At 40.3% G+C, this 27790-nt stretch overlaps 2 protein-coding genes across 2 annotated transcripts in view; one reads left to right on the plus strand and one right to left on the minus strand.

The window, feature by feature from the left end:
• Positions 1–7366, plus strand: part of LOC127632710 (synaptotagmin-6-like) — a 48903-nt gene extending 41537 nt beyond the window's left edge. Inside the window, exons 4-7 of the mRNA XM_052111447.1 lie at positions 5068–5188; positions 5372–5543; positions 5667–5817; positions 5989–7366. Of these exons, the coding sequence (XP_051967407.1) occupies positions 5068–5188; positions 5372–5543; positions 5667–5817; positions 5989–6060 (516 nt within the window). The 3' untranslated portion in view covers positions 6061–7366. The remainder of the gene's footprint in view (positions 1–5067; positions 5189–5371; positions 5544–5666; positions 5818–5988) is intronic.
• A 176-nt stretch (positions 7367–7542) lies between these two features.
• On the minus strand, positions 7543–15493 carry LOC127632600 (olfactomedin-like protein 3A). The gene is made up of 3 exons (XM_052111279.1): positions 15294–15493; positions 11905–12190; positions 7543–8649 (listed from the first exon to the last, which is right to left on the minus strand). The coding sequence occupies exons 1-3, from the start codon at positions 15393–15395 to the stop codon at positions 7865–7867; spliced, it is 1173 nt and encodes a 390-aa protein (XP_051967239.1). The 5' UTR covers positions 15396–15493; the 3' UTR covers positions 7543–7864.
• Between the last annotated feature and the right edge of the window lie 12297 nt (positions 15494–27790).

Genomic DNA, 27790 nt, shown 5'->3' on the forward strand with positions numbered 1-27790 from the left:
TGAACAAGCACGAAACAGGGGAAAGTGGAGCCATGAGAGGATCGAGGGGCAGAGCCATGGAAGGTGGAGCTGTGAGCGGATCGAGGGGCTGGAGATCTTGGAGCCCGGAATGAGAGGATCGAGGGGCGGAGCCATGGAAGGAGTAGCTGAAGGATCGAAGGAGCCGAAGGCATGGAGAACCAAGGCGGAGCTGGGGGATCGGAAGACTGAGGTGGAGCCGGTGGGGCTGAGGACCAAAGTGGAGCCGTAGGGATGGAGGTCCTTGCTGGAGTTGAAGGATCAGAGAGCCAAAGAGTAGCTTGAGGATCAGAGAGCCAAGGCGGAGCCAAGTGACTGACAGACCAAGGAGGAGCAAGAGGGACAAGGAACCCAAGTGAAGATGATAGGCTGGAGGACCACGGTGGTTCCCCTTGTCTGAGATGTCACAGAGGCGATGGTCGAGCCGGTGAGTTGAGGGAAAATGGCTGATCAGGAGGAGGAGGAGGAAGAGTACTCAGGTTGGGCACAAGGGTGGGAACCAACTCCAGGTCTACTAGCTCAGTGAGAGCTGGTTCTGGGACAGCTTGTTGGCCTTGGCAGGCGTGGGCTCATTAGCCATGGCAGGCATAGGCACTGGCTCGTGGAGCAGAGGTGGGTCTGTGACATGGCATGGAGCAGACTCAGGCATGGCTGTGACATGGAGCAGACTCAGACGTGGCTCTGACATGGCATGGAGCAGACTCAGGATCGGGGGCAGAAGGTGGCGCAAGCTCTGCCACCATGACGTGGCACTCTGGCTCAGGGAACATGGTGCGGGACCCTGGCTCGGCAACCATGACGTGGGACCCTGATGGAGAATTGTGGTGTGGCAACCTTGGTGGACTCTGACGTGGTGGTCATAGCTTTTGGCTGTGGTGTGGTGATCGTGACAGTGGGTTCTGGCATGGCGGGTGCTGTGGAATTGCTTAGTTCCTCATACGCAGTTCCAACAGTGAACAAAGTACCGTTCAGCATAAGAGCATAGTCAATGTAGTCTATAAGAGTCTGGAACACTGCTTTCAGGCATCAGGTAATTCAAAACATCATTTAATCCATTTTGAAAAATGTCCTTGAGGGCCACCTCATTAAAATCCACATGGTAGCAAAGTCCACAAAACTCCTCTACATAATCCTCCAGAGGATGATTCACCTGGCGTAAACGAAGAAGCTGAACTGCTGGGTTAATTTTGCAGTTTAATTAATAATTAATAATCATGCTTTTCCAAAGAGCTTATACATATTAATATTAATACTTATACATATTAATGTTTTGCACATTCCCTAATGAAGTAGCATTAGGTCATAGAGTTCAATTTACTACGTTAGTGAGGTTTTTTTTTTCAGTTCCATTTTACATCTCTTCTAGTCAGTCGAGGATCCTGGCATAGGCAATATAGGCAGTCACATATGTCACTTTAAGGCGGCAATGTTCTCCAGGACACAACTCTGTGATGTGCGTTCCAATTCTCTATTGCTCATTCGCAGTAGATTAAAGGGATTGTGCATGCTCAGTTCCAGCCGCCTCTTTCTGTGTCTTCCGAGCAACTCATGTCTGGTCTCGCCTATGGCACCTTGTGAGATCGCTATTCTAACTTTACAGCTTCTGCTGTTCATATTTTTTTTTTTTTCAAAAAGAGTGATCTCATTATAGTCACTATAGCATTTAAGGCATAATTCACCCAAAAATGACCATTCTCATGTTGTTCTCATGTTGTTCTAAAAAAGGTTAGAGATGTTAGGCAGAATGTTAGCCTCAGTCACCATTCACTTTCTCTGCATCTTTCGTCCATACAATGAAAGAAAATGGTGACTAAGAATGGTGTTCCACGGCATCAAGAAAGTCATACCGGTTTGGAACAACATGAGGGTAAGTAAATTATTTTCCATTTTTGGGTGGACTTGCCCTTGAAGTAAGTCCATAATCAAATTCCTGTTATTGGAATGAAATGGTTTGTAATCCAGCTAGTAGATTTTGCTCAATAACATAATGGTAAAATTAGCCGGACTGCACTGATAACCTGTGAGTAAAACACGTCTAATGACATCAGTGACACATCAGCCGTGCCAACTGCCATTCAATGTATCTGTCTAACTCAATGACTCGTGAAATTGCCCAGTTGTCTTAGAGGGAATCATACTCCCATCTCACTACAGTAGTGTGTTCAGCCATGACCTAAACAGTGCTGAGATAAGGCGTATGAACACAGATGATTTATTATACTAGATGCTGGAGATCACCGAACACAGTAGTTGAGCTGTCAACGGTATAATGATCTCAAGATCTAATGAGATAAATGTGGGAGAAAGAAATAAAAAGTTGTATGTTGCACTGAATCCATTTCTCCTGAATGCATAAAAGTTTGTATGCAAAACAGTGTTACAACATGTCAATTAATTGATCCCTCTTCTCTGTGGGTTTCTGGAAGTTGGCTCAGGAATCAAACGATCTCCAGATCTAAAGCGTTTTTCCTTAAAATGCAATGATAGCAATATGGGCATTTATACACTGCTAAATTTTGGGAGTGACAACTGCAATTAAAGAAACTTTAAAAAAAAATAAAAAAAAAATATTAATTCTGTCATAATTTACTCACCTTTATGTCGTTCCAACCCTGAATTACTTTCTTCTGCGGAACACGAAAGAAGATGTTTTAATGTATATTGCAGGCCATGTAGGCCTTCTGTTTTATGCTATCTGTGTAGTGGAGTAACAAAGCAATGTCTTACACTGAAAAAAGTTTTATCAGGCACCCTAAACGTGTGTTTCATTTGGTAAATTGTAAATTAACTTTTTGTATTCGTCAAAAATATTATTTTATATGGCTGAATCAGAATGATAACATTAGGTTATACCGATACATTTGTTTTAGATCTCGTTGAGGAAACAAGCGCACACTTTAAATTAATAAAGTTTATGCTACTGAGTTCGGATTAATGCCTCATTATTCATAAATGCATGTGTCTATACAACCAAAATTATTTAATTGTTGTTCTTTTCTTCCCCAAATATGATATGTTATTCATATTGTGAAATATATAGAGAATGCGCTTGAAAAGGTAGGCTATACTGCCCTGCATTTTAACAGCGTTTCACTGGCTCAATAAATATTCCCCTGATGATATGCAAATCTGTTGTGCATAGTCAGCGTTCTACTTACCATCTGTTTGCATCATGTCAGACATGGTATTATCCTTTATTTATATTAGCTTAATAATAAAGGTAACAGTATTATTATAATTTTTGTATTATTATTAATCAAACCTCCATGTACTTCATAAATACAAAGAATGTTCAAGGAAGGTGCATTTTTCTGATCAACACAATGCATTACTGATTTATTTCTTATTCACAATTACATTTTAAACCAATTACTATAACTAAAACATGTTTTATTTTTGTTAGTTGTTCTGTGTTGTGCAAATTGTACCACCATTTACAGTATAATTGTTTCTTTAACATATTTTGTAAAATAATGATGAATCATTCCAAAAAATATTTTTTAATGACGAATTACTAAGCCTCAATTTTTATATATTAAAAGGCCTACCTTCTCCATTAAATGTATTTTTAAGTAATTTAAACATAACATAGAGCTTAAAAAATTATAGCCAAAAAGCAATTGATGCAATGGTTGTTAATGGTAGTTCTTGCACACCCAGTTTTTTCTTGGCACACCCAAAGTTTTTTTTCTGGCTACACGACACGTTATGCCTCACTTGCTTAAACAGGGGCCAAATGTATCATAAAAGTAGTCTATGGGAGTCGTGTGTCATATTCCAAATCTTCGGAAGGCATACAATAGGTTTTGGTGAGAAACAACCTGAAATTTAAGTCATTTTTTTGTGAAAATCTTGATGTCCATTGTGCGTTCATGAGCACTAATAGAGAAGCTTGTTCACAGGGTCTCAAGGACTTCTAATATTTTTCGTGCTAATTTTTTTTTTTTGCCAACTATTTCTTTAAATGCAGAGGTGAATTCCCTAAATATGAAGAACCTTGGCAAAGTACCCCCCTTATAAGGTAACTTTATATTTTCATGTAAGAAGAGACATTTTTACTATGTAAGAAAAATAGTTAGTGTGATATTATAAAGGAAACACGTTAGTCAAATTAAATAGTTTTTTTTTTATTTTGTCATCTTACTAAAGCCAAAATAAATTATTAATATATTTTATGAAATATTATAGTTTAATTGTATACCATTTACAGTGTAGTTTTTCTTTTCATTTAATTTTCACTATTAAGGTCATACATTATGTATAAACCTGAAGAGAAACATTTTCGATTCAATTCTAATATTTTTCTATAGGGCTTTTCACAGTAAATAATGTCCCAAAGATCCTTTTTAGAGAATATGCTAACCAAATATTGCTAACTCCAGTGAGCAATCTGAAGTTTCAATAAATATTTGTTTAAATCACAGAAATATATGTAGATTTGTTTTTCTTTCTTATTGTAAAAAACTATGGCTGACAAAAAACTAAAAAAAATTGTGATGAATTTCATAAATTCATATTTAGAAAGCTGAATAAAACTTAAATAATGTCAAATTCAGGAATCTTTCTTCTTTCTTTTTTTTTACACTTTCTTTTACATTTTCCAAAGGCCACATAGCACCCCCCTTGTGGCCCCCTGGGGTCCTTGGATCCCAGTTTAAAAACCCCTGCACTAAATTATCGGTCCATGTGGGAATGAAATACAGGAGTCACATCCGAACTCTCAGTGGTTGACATATTGATAACAGTAGCTATGTTCTGGCATCTTGCAACAGTAAACATGAAACTTTGAAAACATTTTAGTAAAAACGCTGTTAACAGAGGTGCTGTGTTTGATTTATGGTTGTTAAATAACTCAAGTCTGTGTATACAGAATGGGATTTAGCACTTAGAAGAGGAGTGACAACTGTAGATGTAGTGTGGTTAGAATCTGAAAACATAGAATGTCAGTTAACATAAAAAATTTATGATAAACAAATTGTTGTTAGTAAATATTGTGATTTGGCACCATGTTAATGGTATGTACATATGTAAATGTATTTGACTTTACAGGAGAGTGTGGATTTGGGCGAGGTAATGTTCTCTCTCTGCTACTTGCCAACTGCAGGGAGACTCACACTTACTGTCATTAAATGCCGGAACCTCAAAGCCATGGATATTACTGGTTATTCAGGTATGCTTTCCTTTCTGAGTGTCTTTACTTACTTGCAGTACTCTGTTTGGCTCCATCCACTTTACTGTTCTTTACTGTTAACATTATATTAACATGTAATTTTTTCAACAAATTCAGTGCAGAAATAAAAAGGAAAAAACATAGCTTGACAAATTGGTGTCACGCCTCCCTGCTCTGTTGCAGATCCGTACGTAAAGGTGTCACTGGTTTGTGACGGAAGACGCTTGAAAAAGAAGAAAACTTCCATAAAAAAGAACACTTTGAACCCAGCATATAATGAGGCGATCATCTTTGACATACCTCCAGAGAATATGGATCAAGTCAACTTGCACATATCAGTCATGGACTATGATCTGTGCGTAATATTCAATTTATGTTATTTTTTCTGTGATTTCAACTTTTTTTATATATATATTTACTTTAATATATTTCTGTTGCTTCTATTTGCCTTCTTAAATGTCATTCTCCTGGTGGGTAGAGTGGGACATAATGAGATCATTGGAGTCTGTCGGGTAGGGTGCCATGCTGAAGGTCTGGGCAGAGACCACTGGAATGAGATGCTCGCTTACCCTCGGAAACCCATCGCTCACTGGCATCCTCTCGTAGAGCCCAAGAAGTCTGAAAAGGAGGTGACTTCCTAGTCTTACAAGGATAGTTTTCCCAAAAAGGAAAATTCTGAAGTCTTCCACTCTCTCTCTCATATTGTTACAAACCTTTATGACTTACTTTCTTCCATGGAAAACATTTATTTTCAGTTCTCTTGCATAAAATATTTCCATCTTTTTTCCGTCCTTTTTTAGTGGAAGTCTCGCACTGCAAGCTTTGACAGTCAGGGGTCTTGTCCATCACCCAGACTCCCCTCCAGTACATAAGGGAGGAAGAGCCTCTCCCTACATCTACAAAAGCCAAGGATTTCCCGGGAAGTGACGGTGATATTCAGTTATGTTCTTAGACAACGTGTGACACAACTTATGTCTGTGTGGACATGTACTGTCTCAAGGAACAGAAAGAGAAAGAGGATGCAGCCAAACCGTTCGTGCATTCATAGAATGCAACTGAACCTAGCCAAGTTTTAGCTTTTTTGTGTTTAGATTGAAGTGTTGCTCTCATGCGTTGGGTAAATCCACAACCCACAGAGGTTTTAACATTTTAAGTAAGGATACCAGTATACTGTAAGTAACAATGTATTTGTTACTAAATATTATATCATTGGTAGCTGTATAATATATTTTCATTGCCGTTATTATAGAATGAAGATAAAGTTTATTATATATTTAGTCAGAAACTTCTTGTTCTTTTTTGTCTTTACATGTTTTAAGAGATTTTTAAGGCAAAATTAGAGAACAGAGTTTTAACAAAGATATGTGATGTCCTCATTATGTTCATCCTATTGACGTATAACTGTTATATATTGTTTACAGAGCAAAAAAATTGATCTTCCTTTTGTTTGTGAAGTAGTGAATGTGATCTGCCACCAAAAATACCAAGAGCCACTTATATCCCATCTTCAAATATCTCATCATAACTGTCTAAATTGTAGAGGCTTTGCTTTTGTTTGGATTTCAAATTTTGGCATAACCTTTTTAAGTTGCTGATTGTTATATGAATATTTTTAAATGTTCTATAATTTTCTCCGATCAAGTTAGGCTTAAGCACAGCTTTATCCTCCATGATCCATAATGTGCAACTAGGTAATATTGTCATAATTTCACCAGGCAGTAATTGTAGCCTTCAAAGTAAAACCATTATGAATACTAAGGTTTGTGTTGAGAGCATGACAGAACTAAAGGTGTCAGAAACCTCTTAGTGTGCTAACAAGACTTGAAATATCATTATGAAGAATAAAAGTCTTAAATATGTTATCCTTTAGCATATTACAAAGACCAATTTTGTATTTTACCTCAACTGTGACAAATGTTCATTGTTCTGTATTTTTCCTGTAACCTTTAAGGTGTTCTCTCTTCAAATAACATGATGTTTTTTGTTGGTTTGGCCTAGCTGGAACCCATTGTAACAATAATCATTGTTACAATGGGTTCCAGGGATTATTGTTTTTGTATGAAAAGTCTGAATCAGTGCTGAAGAGCATCTTTCCACTTTTATAATGACAATTTGTATTTGTAATGTACAGTTATTGTTTCATAACATCCCCTTGGACATGAAAGGTACGATTAAAGTTCTTGCCTCTATTTGCTGTTTTGTTGTTCATGGTGATTCCATGTTAATTGGTTGTTATGGTAATATGTAAGATTATTGTATGAAAAATCTAGCCTGCTTATCTAACCGAAAAAAAAAAAACATAAAACAATAACCACAGATCAATACAGTTTTGTTCACAAATGAGAGATAACAAGTGTATTTTAAATTAATGTTGAAAATTGTATTTAATAACCGCACATTTCATGTCAGCATAAGATATAAAATTATTTTTATTGTTCTGCACCAGGCAAACTAAGTTACGAACATAAGGACTTTTTAGAGCCTGTACATTGAATTCTACTAAACAACCTACCATACATGTGTGCCCAATCAATCTTATGTTGTGCTTTGCTTTTACTCTCTGTAACTACAAAGCTTAAAACTTATTGAGTATGTTTAGGCCAGGTTGTATAAGATCAAAGCAAGCCAATACACAGGCCAATCCTCTGTAGCTCTCTTCAGTCTTTAGTACAAGTTCTACACCTCCAGCTTCTTTTTCATTTGAAGTTTGTAGAGGATTTGATAGCCATCATCCCAGGCGTAAAGCAGCTGCTCCATGGGGCTATATTTCAGGCTGGAATGAGTGCCGTATCTCTTGGGAAAGTACACATGTTGAGCATCGTCGTTTGTGACCATATCACTGACATCAAAGACGCACTGAATTCGGGAGCGGCTGGGTAGTTTAGAGTTGTAGACCACATAGATGGTACCGCAGATCACAAACGCTGCCTCTGCGTCCTCCCTCACACAAGGGGTGTCCCACATCTGTTTGATGTCAAGTGTTTTGGGGTCTATCTTTGCAAGAGAGATGTGCCTTTCGTTCTCCTGAGTGGCATAGATGACCCAAAGACCTTCTTCATCCACTGCTAAATCAATGACGGTCTCTGGATTCAGGCTATAAACGGGGAGGTGGTTTTTAGCTGGAAACACAGCACTGTCCACGACTATGCCCTTCTGAAGATCAAACTTCATTAGTCTTATTTCCTCACCCTTCTTCACATAGTACAATTGGTTTTTGTAGACAGCATGGCCCATACCATGCCAGGAGGAGGGAAGCTGGATGGTAGTGGCCCTTGATGTACCCTGTGAGGAAGTGAATTCACGGACTGTACCAAACTCATAAAGGGTATTATCATCTGTCCCATTTAAAATGTAGACCTTCCCAGTGGCACTTCCCATGTCTTTGGTCCACATCCCCTTCGTCCCTCCAACTCGTTTGAGGATCTTCATGGCTTTGATGATGGAGATCATGTCACTACATTCTAAAAACAGCAGAGTGCAAAACAAAACTATGAGAGAAAAGTGTCTTAAGTGTATCTAGTTGGTTGGGGAAAAAGCAATATTCTGAATCAGCCTCTGTAATTTAAGCTGAGATAGGAGAAAATATTTTAACAGCAAAAAACATTCCACACATCACCAAAACACGTTGGTGGCGCATTGCTTTTCCCTTCAATTACATATGCCATGTTATTATATTAATCATTGAATATTTAATCTCACTGGCTTGACAATCTCTCTCTTGTTTGTAATTAGAATATTATTGCATGTTTTTTTCTGTTCAGTTACTAAGTTTATCAAGCACTTCATCATATTATTACTTACTATATGCCTGCCACTAATGCCTGATTTAACAATAAACTCTAATGGAAATGCACAGCACACTAATGACAGTCTAAGTTAATCAGACGGGTGGCTATGTACTATAAAAATGCTGCTGAAGTGTAGAGGCATTATGCAGAAAGCATCCGGATTTGTCCTCCAGCAGTATAATTACCGTCTCTCTAAAAGATGAAATAATAATACATTTTATTTAGTACCTCTAAGTGCTTTTCTAAATGAGAACTTCAGAAAGATTAGACCTCTATTTAATGCATAACGTATAATATTCTGTCAGGTTCTAATAGCTCGGAGCTTGAATGATAGAATTTGCTTCCTTGTCTTCCTCGTCTTTCAAATATTGTTTCATTCTGTTTTTCAACTTTTATTTTCCAGCCCCTCCATACATAGAATTAAACTGGCGTTTTTATTTGTATTTATTTATTTATTTTTATTTTTGCTGCTGTGCCTTTAAGACTTCTATGTAAACGTCCTCTTTGCATGTCAAATGAGCAACAACATTTTTCTGCAATCTGTACATTTTCTGTCGGTTCCCATTTGGTTTTAACTGCCCCATCCTTCAGTTACAGCTTCTTTGCAAAGCCTTCATTATAACAGGATGCTCGTTTTAATGCTGGGAGTCTTCATAAGGATATGCAGAGCGGCAGGTGCCGCACATAGCCAGAACAGCACAAGGCCTGGCCAACTTTCTACACATTTTAAAGGTGTATGATTCATTTTTTTCCTTGTTAAAAAGTTTTACTCCTAAAGAAATGAATTGCTATTTTGAAACATGTATGTATAAAATCATGAGCACTCAAATGAGATGAAGACTCCTCTCATAGTAACCTTAAAAAAGCTGTTTTAGGTAACAATTTATGTTGTAAAGTCATTATAATGCATTTGTAATGTCTCATATTACACCTTATAATATGTTATAACTTCTCAAAAATAATTGTAACCACAATTATAATACATTATAATGCTTTCCTATTCATAGTAATACCTTAGTGTATAGTGCATTATAACCCCCGCAACATCCAATTTTTATTTAATTTGCAGAAGATATGAAGTATTATTAATATTATTATATAATTGTAATATACATAATAGGTGTGCTTAAGGTAAAATTACAAGAGCATTGTCTTCTTATTAACATCCATAAGATATTTTTAAGTGGTTATTAGACAATACAACTCATGCTGGAAATGATATACATCATGCACAAAATACAAAATAACACACCTTCAATATAAATTTTTAGATATTATAAAATAACAATGTTAAAATATATATATAAAATCATTTGTATGTTGATCACACATGTAGCCAATCTTCTGGGGTGTAAACAAACCCAATAAAATAAAATAAAATAAAAATAAAACAAATTCTATACTGGACTCTATTTAATAAACTTTAATGTTTGTGTATCTTATTTGGAAAATGATTTTCTGAACAACTTCCGCTGTATAAGTTTGACTTGTCATACGTTGTTAAAAAGTTTATGTAATACATGTTACAAGTTTAAGTTGTGTCTGTTTATAAGAAGATATTGCTTTTGTAATTTTCCTTAAAGCTGGTAAAAACCACTTCTATTATGATCATGTCATACAGCCTTTTGACTGTTTACACTATGTTACTTTTGCATGACAGCAATTATACGATAAACTTTATTAGCTTCTGCAGTGTTAAAATTGGATGTTGAAAAAGTGAATTAAACTCTTAAGTATAACTATAAATAGGGGATGTCATATAGTGTATTATAATAACAGTAGATATAATTATCTATGAGAAGTTATAACATATTATAAGGTGCATTATGAGACATTATGAATGCAGTATAATGCCTTTACAACGCATTATAAAAATGGGCTTCATAAAAAGTGTTAAACAGTTTTTTTCTGCAAAGGGTCCCCTCATGGGGGCAGCCGAATACTACTCGCTTAATCTCAGTAACTGCCCTGTTCTTAGACACTTTCACTCTTAGAATAAATTAATTATGGCTATCTGTGAACAGTGAATTTCTACAAAGGCATCTGAAAATTGCCAGCATCCATGCCTCTAGGTGTCACTGTTACTCCAAGAAAAGTTACTGAGTGCACCCTTAAAGCCTCAGAATTTTTGGTGCAAATGTTTGTTGTTTGAAGTGGAACAATGGATTCTGCCAACATCAAAATGGGTCTGCCAACATTCCAAAGTTTTTACGGGAAGCAGTGAGATTTGTTTTCTTTGGACTGTGAAGAAAGCTGACCGATCAGTGAGTCACTGCAGCTGCATGATCTAGCGTGTTGGTGGCACCAATGCAGCAAAAGTTACTTATTAAACTGACATTTAACTCATAACTTAACACCTAAGAATGTAGAACTGCTCTTGTCTTTGGTACTGTATGGAATTATTTGATAAATGTCACAGTAGCTACAAAAATGTAGGGAGGAATTAGTAATTGAAGCAAGGAATTGCCATAACTTATAGTGACTTTTTATTCAATGTTATTTATTTTAAGTAGTCTTGGGATTTTCGTTAAGTGCCACCTAAAGTTCGGGAGTGAATTTTCTGAAAAAATTGTCTGCCTTGGTGTGGATGATGTGCAACACAAAAAAAGATGTTAGGCAATATGTTAATGTCAGTCACCATTCACATACAAAGCATATTTTTCCATACAATAATAGTGAATGGTAAGTGAGCCTGTCATTCTGCCTAATTAAATTTGTGTTCCACAGAAGAAAGAATGTCAAATGGGTTTGGAGCAACATGAGGTTGAGTAAATGATTATAGAATTTTCATTTTTGGCTGAATTATACCTTTAAGAGCATTTTAAACCTGAATCTATAAAGTGTAGCAATAGCTTGTGCCATAATGCTGCATTAAAGACAAATATTAGTATCCAACCATGTGGAATTTAGCTTAAAGCAGCTCTTTACCCGTGAGCTTGGCGTACTTGGCTTTGTTCCTCTCCTTGACAACCATCACCTGCTGCTCCACCAGCTTGTCATCCACATCCACGCAAGGTTGCGCACCATTCTGTGTTTCGAGGTAGTCCATCTCTCTCTCCACGCGATCCACGCGCGTGCCCACTGTGTCCAGCTCGCTCCGCAGCGCCTCCTTGCTCTTGTCCAGGCCCTCTAGCTGTGCCACCATCTGCTGCTTGAACTCGCGCAGCTCAGAGGCGTAGCGGCTTGTCTGCTCATGCCACAAGGATATGCGGTCCTGCCAGTGGAGAAATAAACAAAAACTAATCTCAAGAGACTCAGTAAATGATTAGGCATCATTAGCAGCATACTCCGTTTGATAAGATGGACTGAAGTTTTGACCTCATGTAATTTATGGTAGGCTGGCCTTATAACAACTAGCTTGCTGGGTAGTATGCCTAATGTCAACAAATTCTAAAATCTCTCATTCGGCAGTGATCTCGCAAAGCTAGCTGAACAAACTCTTGAGTTTCAGAATATTTTTCAGGTTGACAAAACCAGACAGATCCAAACTGGTTTAGATCAGGTTCAGTGGTCTTACAATGCTCGCCTGATCAAAGAAAGAATGGGTGTGACTGTCACTTGAACAAAATTTAGCCAAAACGTGTTATTGAGGTCATTGAGGTAGTTCGAAGCAGTTTGCTCCACCTGCTTTGATGCCTACATATTTTTTCAGTTGATTTATTCACTCGGTCAAGATCAGTCAACATGAACAGACTGGACTGCAGTGTTGCCATCCATTTATACACCCATCTTTGCAGTAGTATGGATTAATTGCTTTACAAAACAAGTATAATAAACTTTTTCATGATCTCATGTGGATTATTTTCACAAAATACATCACAAATTACAATAACAGAGAGTAACCGGTGCTAATTACTACCACGTATAGTGTTTTAGCGTTAGCATTAGCGCAATGAATGCAGAATGTAAACATAATAAATTCTACATTATCTACTGCATAGACATTAATGTAGATCATCAACAAGTGGTAAAATTTTACCCCTTAGATTTTGTCATTATTTACTCGCCATTATGTTGTGCCAAACCCATTTGACTTTCTTTCTTTTTGTTTACTGACTATATTAATGATTTGATTTGTATTGAGTAAAAAATTACTTAAATTACAGACTGTTAGTCATACAAACTTATTTTATATGATGCATAAGTCGCATGGACTACTTTAATTGCTTTATTAAGCATTAACGTGATCATCTATTTAATGACGTTGTCTTAAATGTGCTTTTGTGTTCCACAAAAGAAAGAAACTCATAGGGGTTTGGAACTACTTGAGTGTGAGTAAATAATGGCAGAATTTTCATTCATTTTACTATTGCTGTAAAGGAATAGAGTTATCTCATCATTTATTCACCCTCATGCAATCCCAGATGTGTATGACTTTCTTTCTTCTACAGAACACACATTTATTTTTTTTTAAGAATATCTCAGCTCTGTTGGTCCTCACAATGCAAGTGAATGGTGACCAGAACTCAGAAGTTCAAAAAAGTACATAAAGGCAGCATAAAATGTAATCCATATCCCTCCAGTGGTTAAATCCATATCTTCAAAAGCGATATGATTGGTGTGGGTGATAAACTGATCAATATTAAAGTATTTTTTACTATAAATCTAAATTTTTGACAAGACCCAACCAGTAGGTGACTGAATGTAAAAGTGAAAATCAGTTCCACGCCAGAATGTTGAAGTGAAAGTGTAGATTTTCAGTAAAAAAGAAGAAAAAGGACTTTAATATTGATCTGTTTTTCACCCACACCTATCATACTGCTTCTGAAGATATGGATGTAACCACTTGAGTCTTTATGGTTACTTTTATGCTGCCTTTATGTCCTTTTTGGACCTTCTGAGTTTACTTGCATTGATAGGACCGACAGAGCTGAAATATTCTTTTAAAAATCTCTGTTTATGTTCTGCAGCAGATAGAAAGCTGAAAGAAAGAATGATGAGAGAATTTTAACTACTAGTCTTTAACTACTGACACGTTAGTTCATATCGAGTTCAGCTTGTTTTTTCTTTACATGCATGTTATATTGACAGACAGTCATACATATTTAACCATAAACTTGTACACATAAATACTGAGTCAGGCAGCCTCAAGAGTGTAAATTATTCAAACAGCTGCAAGAATTCATCAGCAATTTGGCACTGAAACAGCATCATTTTCGCTGCAGATGGATACACATTTGGCAGCAAGTGTATGTTTTTTAAGTTGTGACTCAGTGGAAGGAAAGTGCAATAAGAAAAGTGTGTTTTAGCATGATTACATGAAATGACTTGCCTATGAAAAACTTTAAGTGCCGAGTCTGCACAAAAAATTAGAAACAGAAAATGTTTTTCATCTGGCCAAATCCAAGACAGAGAAGAGACTGACTCAAACCCTGGGAGAAGGAATCCTGGCAGTGGTAGTGGAGTGTAAGGGCAATGGAGAACAGAAGGGAGACCATGTGTCCATGTGCCCGTGTGTGTGTGTGTGTGTGTGTATGGGACAATTTTTTTTTGTTTAAAGTTTACAAACTGGTAATTACAAGGATATTATGCTATAAATGTGGTTTATGAGGACATTTCTAGTGTTCCATAATTTAAATAGCTTTTAAAAAAAAAAAACATATTAAACAATGTTTTATTGAAAATTTAAAAATGCAGAACGTTTTCTGTGAGGGTTAGATTTAGGGGTTGTGTTAGGTTTAGGAGATAGAATCTATAGTTTGTACAGTATAAAAATCATTATGTCTATGGAAAGTCCTCATTATGATAGGTAGACCAACATGTGTGTGTGTATGTGTGTGTGTGTGTGCGCGCGCATGCGTGCGTGCGTGCGTGTGTGTGTCCGTATTTTTTCGTGAACACAAACTAACATCTTTGCTATGTACTTGCAGACCCATACTGAACATCCAAAAGAGGTTAATATATATCTAATGAATACATTTGACTGCTGTAGATTAAAAAGGCTAGTTCACCCAAAAAGGGAAATTCTGTCATTATTTACTCACCCTCATGTCATTCCAAATCCATATGCATACGAAGCAAAATCTTTAAGAATGTTGAGGCTCCCAGACCCTAATATTCTACTTAACATCTCCTTTTTGTTCCACGGAAGAATGTAAGCAATGACAGAATTGTAATTTTTCGCTAAACTGTCCCATTATGTCACCAACAGCTATTGTAAAAATGCAATACCCTCCCATTTCAGAAGGTCTTTAAATATTTTTTTTTTTTGTGTTTTGTTTTTTTTATTTAGCTCTACTCTTTTCAAATATCTCCAGATTCCTGCAAGCCTGTGTCTGGAGGCCAGGGTCTGGCTGGGAGAGCATGGTTATTCTTACCTCGATGGCAAGAAGTCTTCTCTCCAAGTAGTCCATAAGTGCCTGCTGCTGTGCCCCTACAAGGCCAGAGAAAACAAGGACAAGGAGCTGGAGGGCTCTCATCTTAAAGACCAGAGGAGATTGCTTGGAAACAGTGAAAGTGAATGTGTGACAGACAGTGTTGAAAAGTCCTTGTACAGAACTTGGCTGGAATGTTTTGAGAAAGAGAGGAGCGAGAGGAGGAGCCTAACACATCTGGAGCGGCTCTTTGTTTTCTTGTCACCAGAGAGCTGGATTACCTACATCTTCTTTTCTGTGAAAACTCAGTGACCAATAGTTAAACACAAGAGAGTATTCAATATTGATATTTAATTATCAAGTTACCTCACACATGTCTAATTTACCTCAAACATGCCTAAAGTTTATAACAGCCAACACACAGATCAGTTTATTTCACTTTTTACAATAAATAGTGTTAGTAATAATAATGTATTCACATAAGTTAAATAGGTAATAGGTCAAATGCAGAATAAATCTTGTTTGGAAGGCATGGAAATAACTTAACAGACTACTCAGACAGTAAAGACAGGATTTACTGACGTCCTTACCCTTTCCATCTTTATTTTCTTTGGAGTACAGCATGGTTCACATTCATTCTGTTGTATAACATTAGGCAGATTCCCAACACTGAGTAATTTTTCAGTCTAGTGAAGAACGAAATGGAGTGCTTTGGCTCTGGGGTGAATTAAATTCATATTGCCATTCATACCTGTCCAGGGTGTCCCCCGCCTTTCGCCCAATGTTAGCTGGGATAGGCTCCAGCCCCCCGCGACCCTGTACACAGGATAAGCGGTTGACGATGGATGGATGGATGGATGGATTGCCATTCATAATGATCAGTCAGTGTGTGGGAATTCTAAAATAGATATGACCTGTTATGGTGCAACTCTACTTTATGTAACTCTATGTAGTGAAACTGTGGTAAATACTAACCTCATGGATTTGGTAAATAATGCCTTTAAATGTGAGGGGAAATGCTCACTAGCTCCAAAATGAAGATGAGAATGTATAGAAGGTGTTAACCTATTATCATTAGACCTTAAAAAATGGTGGTGGTGTAGTGGTCTAAGCACATAACTGGTAATCTGGTAATCAGAAGGATGCTGGTTTGAGCCCCACAGCCACCACCATTGTGTCTTTGAGTAAGGCACTTAACTCCAGGTTGCTCTGGGGGGATTGTCACTGTAATAAGTACTCTGTAAGTCGCTTTGGATAAAAGCGTCTGCCAAATGCATAAATGTAAATGTAAATGTAAAACCTTAAAATACAATGATTATGCAATATTCATTAGTTTAAATTGTAATGTTGCTATATCCAAAACAATTCTCTCACCTGACTCTAAGAGGTTGGCATGAGTTTGAGATTGTTCATCTGTCCTCTTGTGTAAAGAATTGGAATATTATAACCACTAGGAGGCACTACAGTGTATTACCACTGCAAAAGCATTCAGAATTAGGTGTTTAAGTGCGCTCAAGAGTGGGTAGAAAGGAAAATGATTGTTATTAGAGATTACCTATTATTTTCTGCCCCAAGTAAATCACCTATGTGTTGTTAAAGTGTGCTTAAACTCTCCATTGCTGTTTTTAGGTATCAGTTAGGCCACATTACTATAAAAACCATTTTCTTTTTCATTTTTCATGTGACTGTAGTTCACTCCCTCATAAAATACGTTATGTACACACTCTTTAAATTTAAATATAATTAAATAATTTTTAAATAATTAAATTATATAAGAAAATAATTTATAGGGTGGTAAGGGGGTACCATGGGGACTATGAGGGGTGGCAACACCAAAGTAAGCACCCATGCATAGTTCTTCTGGATTACAGTTTTCTCAATCGCTTTGGCTAAAAAACAATATTTATTATTATGTATTTTTTTCAAAACAATAAGTTCAAATCTCTGAACAATTAGTTTCTTGTTCACACCAGATTTGAATTTCTAATTAATTTACAGTAAGCAAATTGCACATATTTTGCTACAAAAATTATTTTCCCAGTAAACACAATAGCATTCAGCAGGTCAAAACTGACATTCTTGTATAGTACAGTGACCAGTCAGTGTCAACAAAAAAGTAGAACAAAAATGATATTTGTATGTAACATAACATGACTGCCATGGTGAAAATACATCTAAACTTTATGACCCGTACGGCTCACACAATGACAAAAAGACTTTTAATTTTGGTGGCATTGGCCAATTTACTGACACAATAACTAGGTTTTGAAGCATGAATTAAAATTTTTGGGTGAGTTACTACATTTTGTACACATGCAAGAGAGTTGTGATGTCCCATAAAACAGTTGTGACAATTGCACTTACAGTTTGGAGATTGTTAAGACTGTTTCAAAAAATGAGCCAAAGCGAATGAGAAAAACTGTAAGATACCAGGCTTCATTGCAACAAGTACCAGTTGTAACATAAATGTGGCTTGACATAAACTAGGCTTGGCTTAGACTCCAAGATTCATGCTAAGTCTAAGCCAAGTCTAGTTTGTCAAGCCATGTTTATGTTTAGCCATGTTTTAGTCATGTTTATGTCTAGTTGAGTTCTCATTTATAGTTAGGCTTTTGGTTTCACGTTTATGTAAATAAACTGCACTTGGATTCCCGTCATCATCTCTTCATCTGCCTATTGCCTGCCTTGTTACAACATTAAAGTTTTGGCTGCAAAATTCTAAATATTTGTATATACATATATATTCAAATATTTAACAAATAGAACTGGCAATATCAAATTAATAAATGAACCATCATTGGGGACTGAGAAAAGCAGAAACACGTAACAAAAACAGAAACAATTACGCGATTAATAATGACAGGTTATGTAAAGCAGGGGAGTAAAACTAGTTTTAAATTGTGGGTGAATTGGACTGAAAGTAACTTTATGCAGGCCAAATTTTTTGATTTGTTAAACCTTGATGTAGCCTATAGAGAGTGGATGCACAGACATGTTATTTGAGCTAACAAATCCTGTATCTTTTTTGCTCCTGTATCATTTTTGTAAATAGCTATTTAAAGCAAACGTAGCACAAAGTAAGGCCTAAAATGAAAATATACTGCACAGATCATCGTAATTACTGGTCAACTCCGACATTGTATCTTTATAAATGCATAATATCTAATAATCATTCTGTTAAGACTTGGAAACAACTGAGAAATTTACATTTTACCTCTATTTTTCCATGTATTGGAAATGTACAGTATATGTACAAATATATGTATATGTAGAGTATATTTATGTTGACCTGATTATCGTAGTTAGGAAAAATCTGTCTCTCACATCCAGTTTCCGATGAAAATTGTCGAAAGTTGCACAGAGCAGTTGTGTTGGAAGCCCAACAAATGTAAATGCGTTCTGAAAATAAGCCCAAAAACAGCAACATTGCCCATATTTTAAGCAACTCCATGAAAAAAAAAAACAAGTGGACTTGGTAATTATCAGTCAGATGCAGAATCACTGCACGCTCTTCAGTAGCCAAGCACATGATTGGCTGTTACTAAAATCAGTGATGGGATCGGCTGCGATAGTCAACAAATAATGTTTTCATTTTTGCTTGCGTTATGTCAGCATCAACTATTGTATACATTTATTTTCCCTTCTGTCACTCACTCGATGTTGTGTCGAATGAAGTGACACAAGGGTCTTCCTTCGGAGCCTCGCGTACCTCTGAACTTGAGAAAAGGCCAATGAGAAATTGGCAGACAGAATTTACATGTCCCGCCCCGGTATGTACATACGGGTATAAAGGGAAGTGAACCCGGTCACGCTGGTTTGCCAGGACCATCCGACTCAGCTATGCGATTCAGTTTGCCCGGCTCCCACCTCGTTTCGTTGGTATTCGCTCCACCTCTGTACGTGGTGAGAAAGCCAGCGCTTTACGGGCAGTGATCCTGACTCTGCTTCTCAAGGACGCGATAGAGCCCATCCCTTCAGCTGAGATGAAGAAGGGTTTCTACAGCCCTTACTTCATTGTATCAAGAAAGGTGGTGGGTTGCGACATTCTTGGACTTGCGAGTTCTCAACAGGGCCGTGCACAAACTCCTGTTCAAAATGCTCATGCTGAAACAGATTCATACCTGCATTTGACAGCTAGATTTGTTCCACGTCTCCATCTTGCTTCGACACCGACCCTTTCTATGGTTCGCGTTTAACGGCCTGGCGTGTCAGTACAAGGTCCTCCCCTTCGGCCTGTCCCTGTCCCCTCGCGTCTTCACCAAGGTTGCAGAGACAGCCCTTGCCCCACTATGGGAAATGGGCATCCGCATACTCAATTACCTCGACGACTGGCTCATCCTGGCACACTCTCGAGAGTTACTATGCGCTCACAGTGACCAGGTACTCAGGCACCTCAGCCGCCTAGGGCTTCAGGTCAACTTGGAAAAGAGCAAGATGGCCCGGTTCAGAGCATCTCTTTTCTCGGCATGGAGTTAGACTCAGTCTCAATGACAGCACGCATCATTAACGAGCGCGCGCAGTCAGTGCTCAGGTGCCTCGCTTTCTTCGAGCCCGGCACGGCGGTTCCTCTAAAACAATTCCAGAGGCTCCTGGGGCAAATGGCATCCACGTGCCGCTCGGGTTGATGCATATGAGACCGCTTCAGCACTGGGTACAGACTCGAGTCCCGAGGTGGACATGGCGCTGCAGCACATACCGTGTGATAATCACCCCCCTCCTGCCGTCAGACTTTCAACCCTTGCACAGACCTTTGCTTTCTGTGAACCGGAATCCCCCTGCAGCATGTGTCCAGATGTGTCGTGGTCAACACAGACACCTCTCAACAGGGTTATGGCGCCATGTGCAACGGGCACGCTGCCCCTGGCTCCTGGAGAGGGCCCCGGCTGCATTGGCACATCAACTGCCTAGAGTTGCTGGTTGTATCTCTTGCCCTGCTGAGGTTTCTCCCGCTAATTCGGGGCAAGCACCTCTTGATCCTTGACTCAGGTCGCTGCACACCACTCACATCCCTGGCAACTGCAACACAACGGCAGACGTGCTGTCGTGACATGTTTCACCCAGCGGAGAGTGGAGGCTCCACCCCCAGGTGGTCCAGCTGATTTGGGACCGATTCAGCATGGCACGGATATATCTCTTTGCCTCCCAGGACAACTCCCACTGCCCGCTCTGGTACTCCCTGACGGAAGCCCCTCTCGGGACAGCCGTGCTGGCACACAGCTAGCCCCGGGGGCTGCACAGGTACACATTTCCCCCTGTGAGCCTTCTTGCACTGGTGCTGTGCAAGATCAGGGAGGATAAGAAACAGGTCACCTTGGTGGCTCCTTATTGGCCCACCCGGACCTGGTTATCGGATCTTACGCTCCTCGCGACAGCACCACCCTGGAAAATTCCCCTGAGGAAGGACCTTCTTTTTCAGGGACGGGGTACTCTCTGGCACCCGCGCCCAGACCTCTGGAACCTACGTGTCTTGCCCCTGGATGGAGCACGGAAGACCTGAGTGATCTACCACCTGCAGTCGTAGACATGATCAACCAATCCAGAGCTCCCTCCACCAGGCAACTATATGCCCTGAAGTGGCGCTTGTTCGCGAATTGTTGTTCTTCCAGAGCCGAAGACCCGCAGAGATACGCAGTTCGGTCAGTGTTTTCATTCCTGCAGGAGAGGCTGGAGGGTAGGCTGTCCCCCTCCACCTTGAAGGTGTATGTAGCCGCTATCGCTGCCCACCACGACGCAGTAGATGGCAAGTCCTTGGGTAAGCACGACTTGATTATCAGATTCCTTAGAGGCGCCTGGAGACTGAACCCTCCCCGGCCAAGCCTGTTTCCCTCTTGGGATCTCTCAGTGGTCCTCTCGGGACTTCAGAGACCCCCCTTCGAGCCTTTTGACTCAGTTGAGCTCAAGGCCCTCTCCATGAAGACGGCCCTCCTGATAACCTTAGCCTCCATCAAGAGGGTTGGGGACCTGCAAGTGTTCTCTGTCAGCGACACCTGCCTGGAGTTTGGTTCAGCACATACTGAAGTTATCCTGAGGCCACGACGGCTATGTGCCCAACGTTCCTACGACCCCCTTCAGGGACCAGGTCGTGAACCTGCAAGGCAGACCCAGCCCTTTCATTGCTGTGTCCGGTATGTGCTTTGCGTATCTATTTGGACCGCATGCAGAGCTTTAGATGTTCTGAGCAGCCCTTTGTCTGCTTTGGCAGACAGCGGAAAGGGAACGCCGTCTCCAAACAGAGATTAGCTCACTGGGTCATTGACGCCATCTCACTGGCTTACCAGACCCAGGCTGTGCCTGCCCCCTTGCGAGTTCAAGCACATTCGACGAGAAGTGTGGTATCCAACAGCACCTCCCTAGCAGACATCTGCAGAGCAGCGGGCAGGGCAACACCCAATACCTTTGCGAGATTTTACAATCTCAGGGTTGAGTCGGTCTTGTCCCATATTTTGTCAGGTCCAAGCCGGTAGAACTCGATAATGCGGAACAGCCAACCGGGTGTTCCGCTTGCACACAGCACCCTTCACCAAGTTGATCCAGTGCGACTTATCTCCCAGGTTAGCCACAAAGCGTCACTTCCTGGATGTTCTCCTCCCTAGCCTTCTGGCCTGAATATTCAGCGAAGCAATTCGCTTCCAGTCCTACTACGAACCACAGGTGCTCTGTGCTGGGGTAGGGCTCCACGGGCTTATTTCCCTCTTCAGGCAACTCCCTGTGATGTATTTTCCATGATCGGCGGACCCGCGTCTCCCTTGGGCAGTCCCACTGTCCCCGGTTGCCGTGCTTGTAGAGCTTCTCCCTCATCAGGCAGGACCTACCACCGCTCCACTCCCACGTACGGCTTCACAACCCTCATGGTGTATTTTCCACATGTTACCTCCCCCTAGTCTGGGCAGGATGTGGCCTCCACAGGGCCTTTTCTCCCTGAAAGAATAGGACTGGGAAAGACTGCATTACCCGACGCATTTCATAGCGCTAAGATAGCCCCAGCCACTTCACACTCAATGCGAGATATAGAGAGAGACACCTGAGGGAGGGAACGAGACATTGTGTCCCTCCTGACACAGCACTGACCAACCACTGTAAACGGCCGTGCCTTATTCTCGGCTCCTCAGTGCAAAAACCTGACTGACAGAGGCACGCCCGCTTCCCTTTATACCCATATGTCCTGGGGCGGGACATGCAAATTCTGTCTGCCAATTTATCATTGGCCTTTTCTCAAGTTCAGAGGTACGCGAGGCTCCCAAGGAAGACCCCTTGTGTCACTTCATTCGACACAACGTCTCGTTCCCACCCTCAGGGAATGGAGGTTACAACAGTAACCATGATGATTTTATACATTGGGATACCAAATGATGGGGTGGCAATGCTTCTTCTCAGGGTGGCAGATACGATGATTATGATATTGACTCTATTGTCAGACAAAGTCTGACATTTTTCTTATGTTCATTCACAATTAGTACTATATCACTATACCATTACAAACACAAAAATAAACATAAAAAATAAAACAAATACACATTACACAAAACTAGAAAAGGTTCTCATTTTTTTGCATGCCTTATTCAGTTCAAGGACGGCTTGATGCACAAAAGACTTCTTTAGTCTCACTCGATTCATTCTTGGTAACTTGTACCGACAGTTAGATGGTAAAAGTTCAAATTCATTGTACAGCACATGACTCCATTCACAAACAATATTATTAGCCAACCTTAAGAGGTTCTTATGATAGGTCAGGTCATATACTTTTTCAGATCCCACACCATACCACCACAGAAGATCCGGCCCAGACATTTTTAGAATACTATTGTGCTTCAAATCAAAGTTTGTAATGTTGTGGTTCACCTCGGAGCTGGTTGGTTTGGTTCATCTCTTAGACAAAGTCTGGGCTTTGTATTGTATAGCCTACCTTATTTACAAAGTTATAGCCAGGTATCTTTCCTATTAAGAATAGCTACTTATTTTTTATTAGATTACCTCTGATCAATGGTGGTTTGTTGAGCTTTATGTAGAATTAAGCATTTGAGCCTTTGAGTGGTCTGTATATAAAGACCAGGGTTCCCCTTCTGTCGCTCTCTCCACGTTGTGTCAGAGATGAGAGCTGGTATTTGCATTTCCCACCCCCGGACATACGGGTATTTAGGCGGCGCAAATACGGGTGTTCATTCAGAAAATCTCTTCGGAGCCGATGGTCGTGTCTGCAGTTGCTGCGTGTTACACACCGAGTTGCTGACATTCCTCTGCTGCATGCTGTTGGATTCTACGGCGCACAACAGCGGCTTTCTCCTGTTTGCACAGCTGTGCATTCCTGCCCCTGGGCGCATCGACAGTTGCAGATTAAAAAACTCTCACAAGTTTTTTTTCATAAAAGAGTGATTTTATTTAAAAGAGTAATTTCCTCTAAAAGAGCAAAACACAGCGGCGTTGAACGTCCTTTTAAGGACGCGTCTTTATAAAGATGCCTTTCCGCCCCTGTGTTGTTCCTGGATGCGGTAGAGTGCTCTCCGCTTCAGACGGCCACAGGCGTTGTCTCGTGTGTCTGGGTAGCGATCACACCGAGGCTGCGTTTGTGGATGGTTCATGTTCTCACTGCGAGAACATGACCATGACAACGTTGCGGTCGCAGCTTGCTTACAACCGTAAGCAAGCCACTCCAGCCGCCCCCCGCGTTGCTCCTTCTTCCCACAGGATTGAGGACGATGCGGTTGGCGATGGAGGTGATTTGGGGATAGCATGCGGGTGCAGCTCCGCCGGGTACGCCCCCTCGGACCACCCGCACCCCGGCATGCTCGTTGACTCCCGTCCGTCTCCGAGGTGATGGCGACTCGCCTTACAGCCAGTCCGCCTACCCTCCTGACACCGAAGCCGATGAGCTCGCCGCGGCATCAAAGGGCGCGGTATCTGATGCTGAGGACTCCCCTGGGCTGCCGCTAGGCAGGTAGACGCCGCATTACCTGTTCCGCACCGCTGCGAAGCCCTGCCAGGTACGTCCAAAATACTCGTCCCCTTGGTGCCCCTAGCACGGAGCTTAGAGGCGTGGCTTTCACTGCCCAGCCCGTCACGCTGGCTGCACCGGACCATTCGACTCGGTTACGCAATTCAGTTTGCCAGGCCTCCGCCCCCCCTTTGTGGGCCTCCATTTTTCCGCAGTACACGACGAACATGCCCAGTCCCTGCGCGAAAAAATCGCCTCCCTTCTAATCAAGGACGCGATAAAGCCTGTCCCTCCAACCGAAACGAACAAGGGTTTCTACAGCCCTTACTTCATTGCACCCAAGAAAGGCGGCGGCTTACGACCGATCTTGGACCTGCGAGTTTTCAATCGGACCCTGTCCAAACTCCCGTTCAAAATGCTCACCCAGAAACAAATTCTATCTGGCGTCCAGCATCTAGATTGGTTCGCAGTGGTAGACCTGAAGGACGCGTACTTCCACTTCTCGATTTGCCCTTGACATCGACCCTTTCTACGGTTTGCGTTCGACGGGCAGGCGTATCAGTACAAAGTCCTCCCCTTCGGCCTGTCTTCATGAAAGTCGCAGAGGCAGCTCTTGCCCCGCTCCAAGAAGCCGGCATACGCATACTCAATTACCTCGACGACTGGCTCATCCTGGCCCCCTCGCGAGAGTTACTATGCGCGCACAGAGACCAGGTGCTCCGGCACCTCAGCCGTTTGGGGCTTCAGGTCAACTGGGAAAAGAGCAAGCTCACCCCAGTCCAGAGCATCTCTTTTCTCGATTTGGAGTTAGACTCAGTCTCAATGACAGCACGTCTCTCCAACGAGCGTGCTCAGTCGGTGCTGAAATGCCTCGCTTCCCTCAAGCCAGGTACCGTGGTCCCTCTAAAACGATTCCAACAGCCGAGGTAAAATAGTGCACCTCCGTTCCCAGGAGACCCCATCTTCAGGTCGCTGGTTGACTCCTCCCTAGCCCTTTTGGGTCCGCAGTTCAGCGGAGGAACTCGCCGACCCAAGCCACTACGGGTACCCCAAGGCTACCCTGTACTGGAATAGGTGCTCCACAGGTAAGGCCTCCTGCTCGGACTCCCCCTGTGTGTAATTCCGCGGTACTGTCCCCTCACGAGCGGACCCCCGTGTCTCCCTTAGGCAGTTACAGCTGCCTCGGTCGCCGTGCTGTATGCTTCCCCCTCTACGAGGCTGGATCTACCACTGCACCAACTTTTCCACATAGGTCCTAACAGGCCATGTGATGCATTTGCCACTCTTTGCCTCCCCTGCCGGGTAGGTGTGGCCTCCGTAGGGTCTTCTGTAAATATTTACTGTAAATATTTTAGCCATAAGAGTATTATTAATAAACATTTGTCAATCTTGTCTGTCCAAAACCAATATATATATATATATATATATATATATATATATATATATATATATATACTGTATATATATATATATATATATATATATATACTGTATACTGTATATACACACATTTTATTGTTGTTGTCATTTTAGAGTTATTTTTCACATAAGATTTATCTTATCATGATGATCTCATCAATGATGCAACACGTTGCGAGCTGTAGACAGCGGGGGAGAGAGACGAGTGTCTCCGTGTTAAGAGTACATATCAGCCAGCGGAACTTTAAATCTATCCCGGTCTCGACTCGAGATTTGGTCTCTTCTGCGACTGGTTGAAGCGTCTCTGACTGCACACAGAGAATGACAATTTTGTAATTTGTGCTTATTTACATGTATTATTTGAACTTTAATTAAGGATTAAATAAAGATATATCACCAAGCTGTGATCTGTGTTTCTATCAGACACTCGAGCTGCAGCGCTCCTCTCATCTCATGTGTCATCATTATAGTTTTATATGATCTCAAGTTATGTTAAATGACATCAAGCGACTATTCGATAATGGAATAGTTGTATTATTATTGCCGAGATTTGTAGTTACAAATATCAATCCTCTGAGTGTAACGTTTGTTAGTGTTTTCCACGAAGACACCCACCAGAGTTTTGTAGACAGCTGGAGGCGGCACAAAATTTGACGTAGGCGGACGCCTAGTAATTCTCTATGCAGGCAAATCCCTGAAAGACCTCTTTGCATTAGATGATGGCCATGACTTAGCACAGTGATCCATCAACCACTTTCTCAACCGAACACTGACAAACAGAAAACAAATCCCTGTAGGCACCACTTAGAGTTGTATCTTTCTGACATAAAATGCACTAGGCTTTTATTTATATAAAATGTAACCTATTAGTGATTAGTGTACATGGAAATTGTGAAAATCTGAGGAATGTGATGTCTTCTTTCAGGATTCGCATACTTTTGACCAATGAATTTCCTTGCTTTACCAATCGTTTGTGATTTCTAGATCAGGATTTCTTTTTTAATCATGTTACAAAGATTGCAATCACAAAATTTCAAGCTGATAAAATATTAAAGACCTTGAGCATAAGTAAATAAATTTACAGTAAATCCAATATAAAAATGTAATGGGCTATTCCAGGCCTGGATATCACAGTTGTAAAATTCCATGATACTTCCAGTTTTTCTGTAACTGTGGAAAATGTCTGAAAGCTGTGCAGTTCTTTCAAAGATTTATCGTTTGATGTCATTTCCCTTTTTTTTTTTTTTGCTGTGAAGGGCATCTTCGTTAGACCCTCGAGGCGAGGGAGTATCTGTCAGTGCCAGGTAACTCTGTGGTCTCGTTCTAAAGTAACAAGTAAACTTTTGATGAATTAATCCAAGAGGAAGCTTGGATGAAATCAGACAAAACCCGGATAATCATATAAAGAGTCAAGTTTGTCATCTTCACATTCTGCAATGTATTGGGAAGACCTGAGAGTAAGATATATTTAAAAGTTGTTAATCTGACAGTTTTTCATGCATACGCAAACAAAATATTTTCAATTTAGACATAAATATAAAACCTGTTTGACAAGAGATATTTTTCCCACAAAGAAATTATCTATTTTTAGAGAGTAACATATCTGTCTACTATAATAGAATATGGGAATAACATTCCAGTGGTACCCATGGTGCACCATCTCATCAACCATGTTTAATGTATATTGTCAAATAAAAAAAAACAGTGACAAGCTATGTGCACTGCAGACAGTTACATCAAAGCAGCAGACTCTTATGATTAAAAGGCTGACTTTAAAAAACACCCTTATGTTGCATGATCTTATCTGTTCATGTCTGGCACCTGTGGCAACAATGTTAGAAGCCAGAAGCCTTGCTTTCTTGTAACTCTTTTTAGAGAAGTTAACTGGTGGCCTACTCGCAAAATCCATTCATGTACCATCTGTAAACCTCTAGTAACTGAAAAGATAATTTTATTATTGAAAATATTTTCACAAATATGACGTCCTTGTCTCAACACCAGAGATCAATATTACTTGAATACTGACACTGACAGTGGTTCTGAAATGATAGTTCACAGGTCTGTTCTGATAGTAGCAAATAAATAATGAAATGCAGCTAACCATAAAATCATGCATAAATACGATAGCAAAATAATAGGCTTATCAATGTTG

Source organism: Xyrauchen texanus, chromosome 39, assembly GCF_025860055.1.
Source record: "Xyrauchen texanus isolate HMW12.3.18 chromosome 39, RBS_HiC_50CHRs, whole genome shotgun sequence".
In the NCBI taxonomy this organism is placed as follows: Eukaryota; Metazoa; Chordata; class Actinopteri; order Cypriniformes; family Catostomidae; genus Xyrauchen; species Xyrauchen texanus.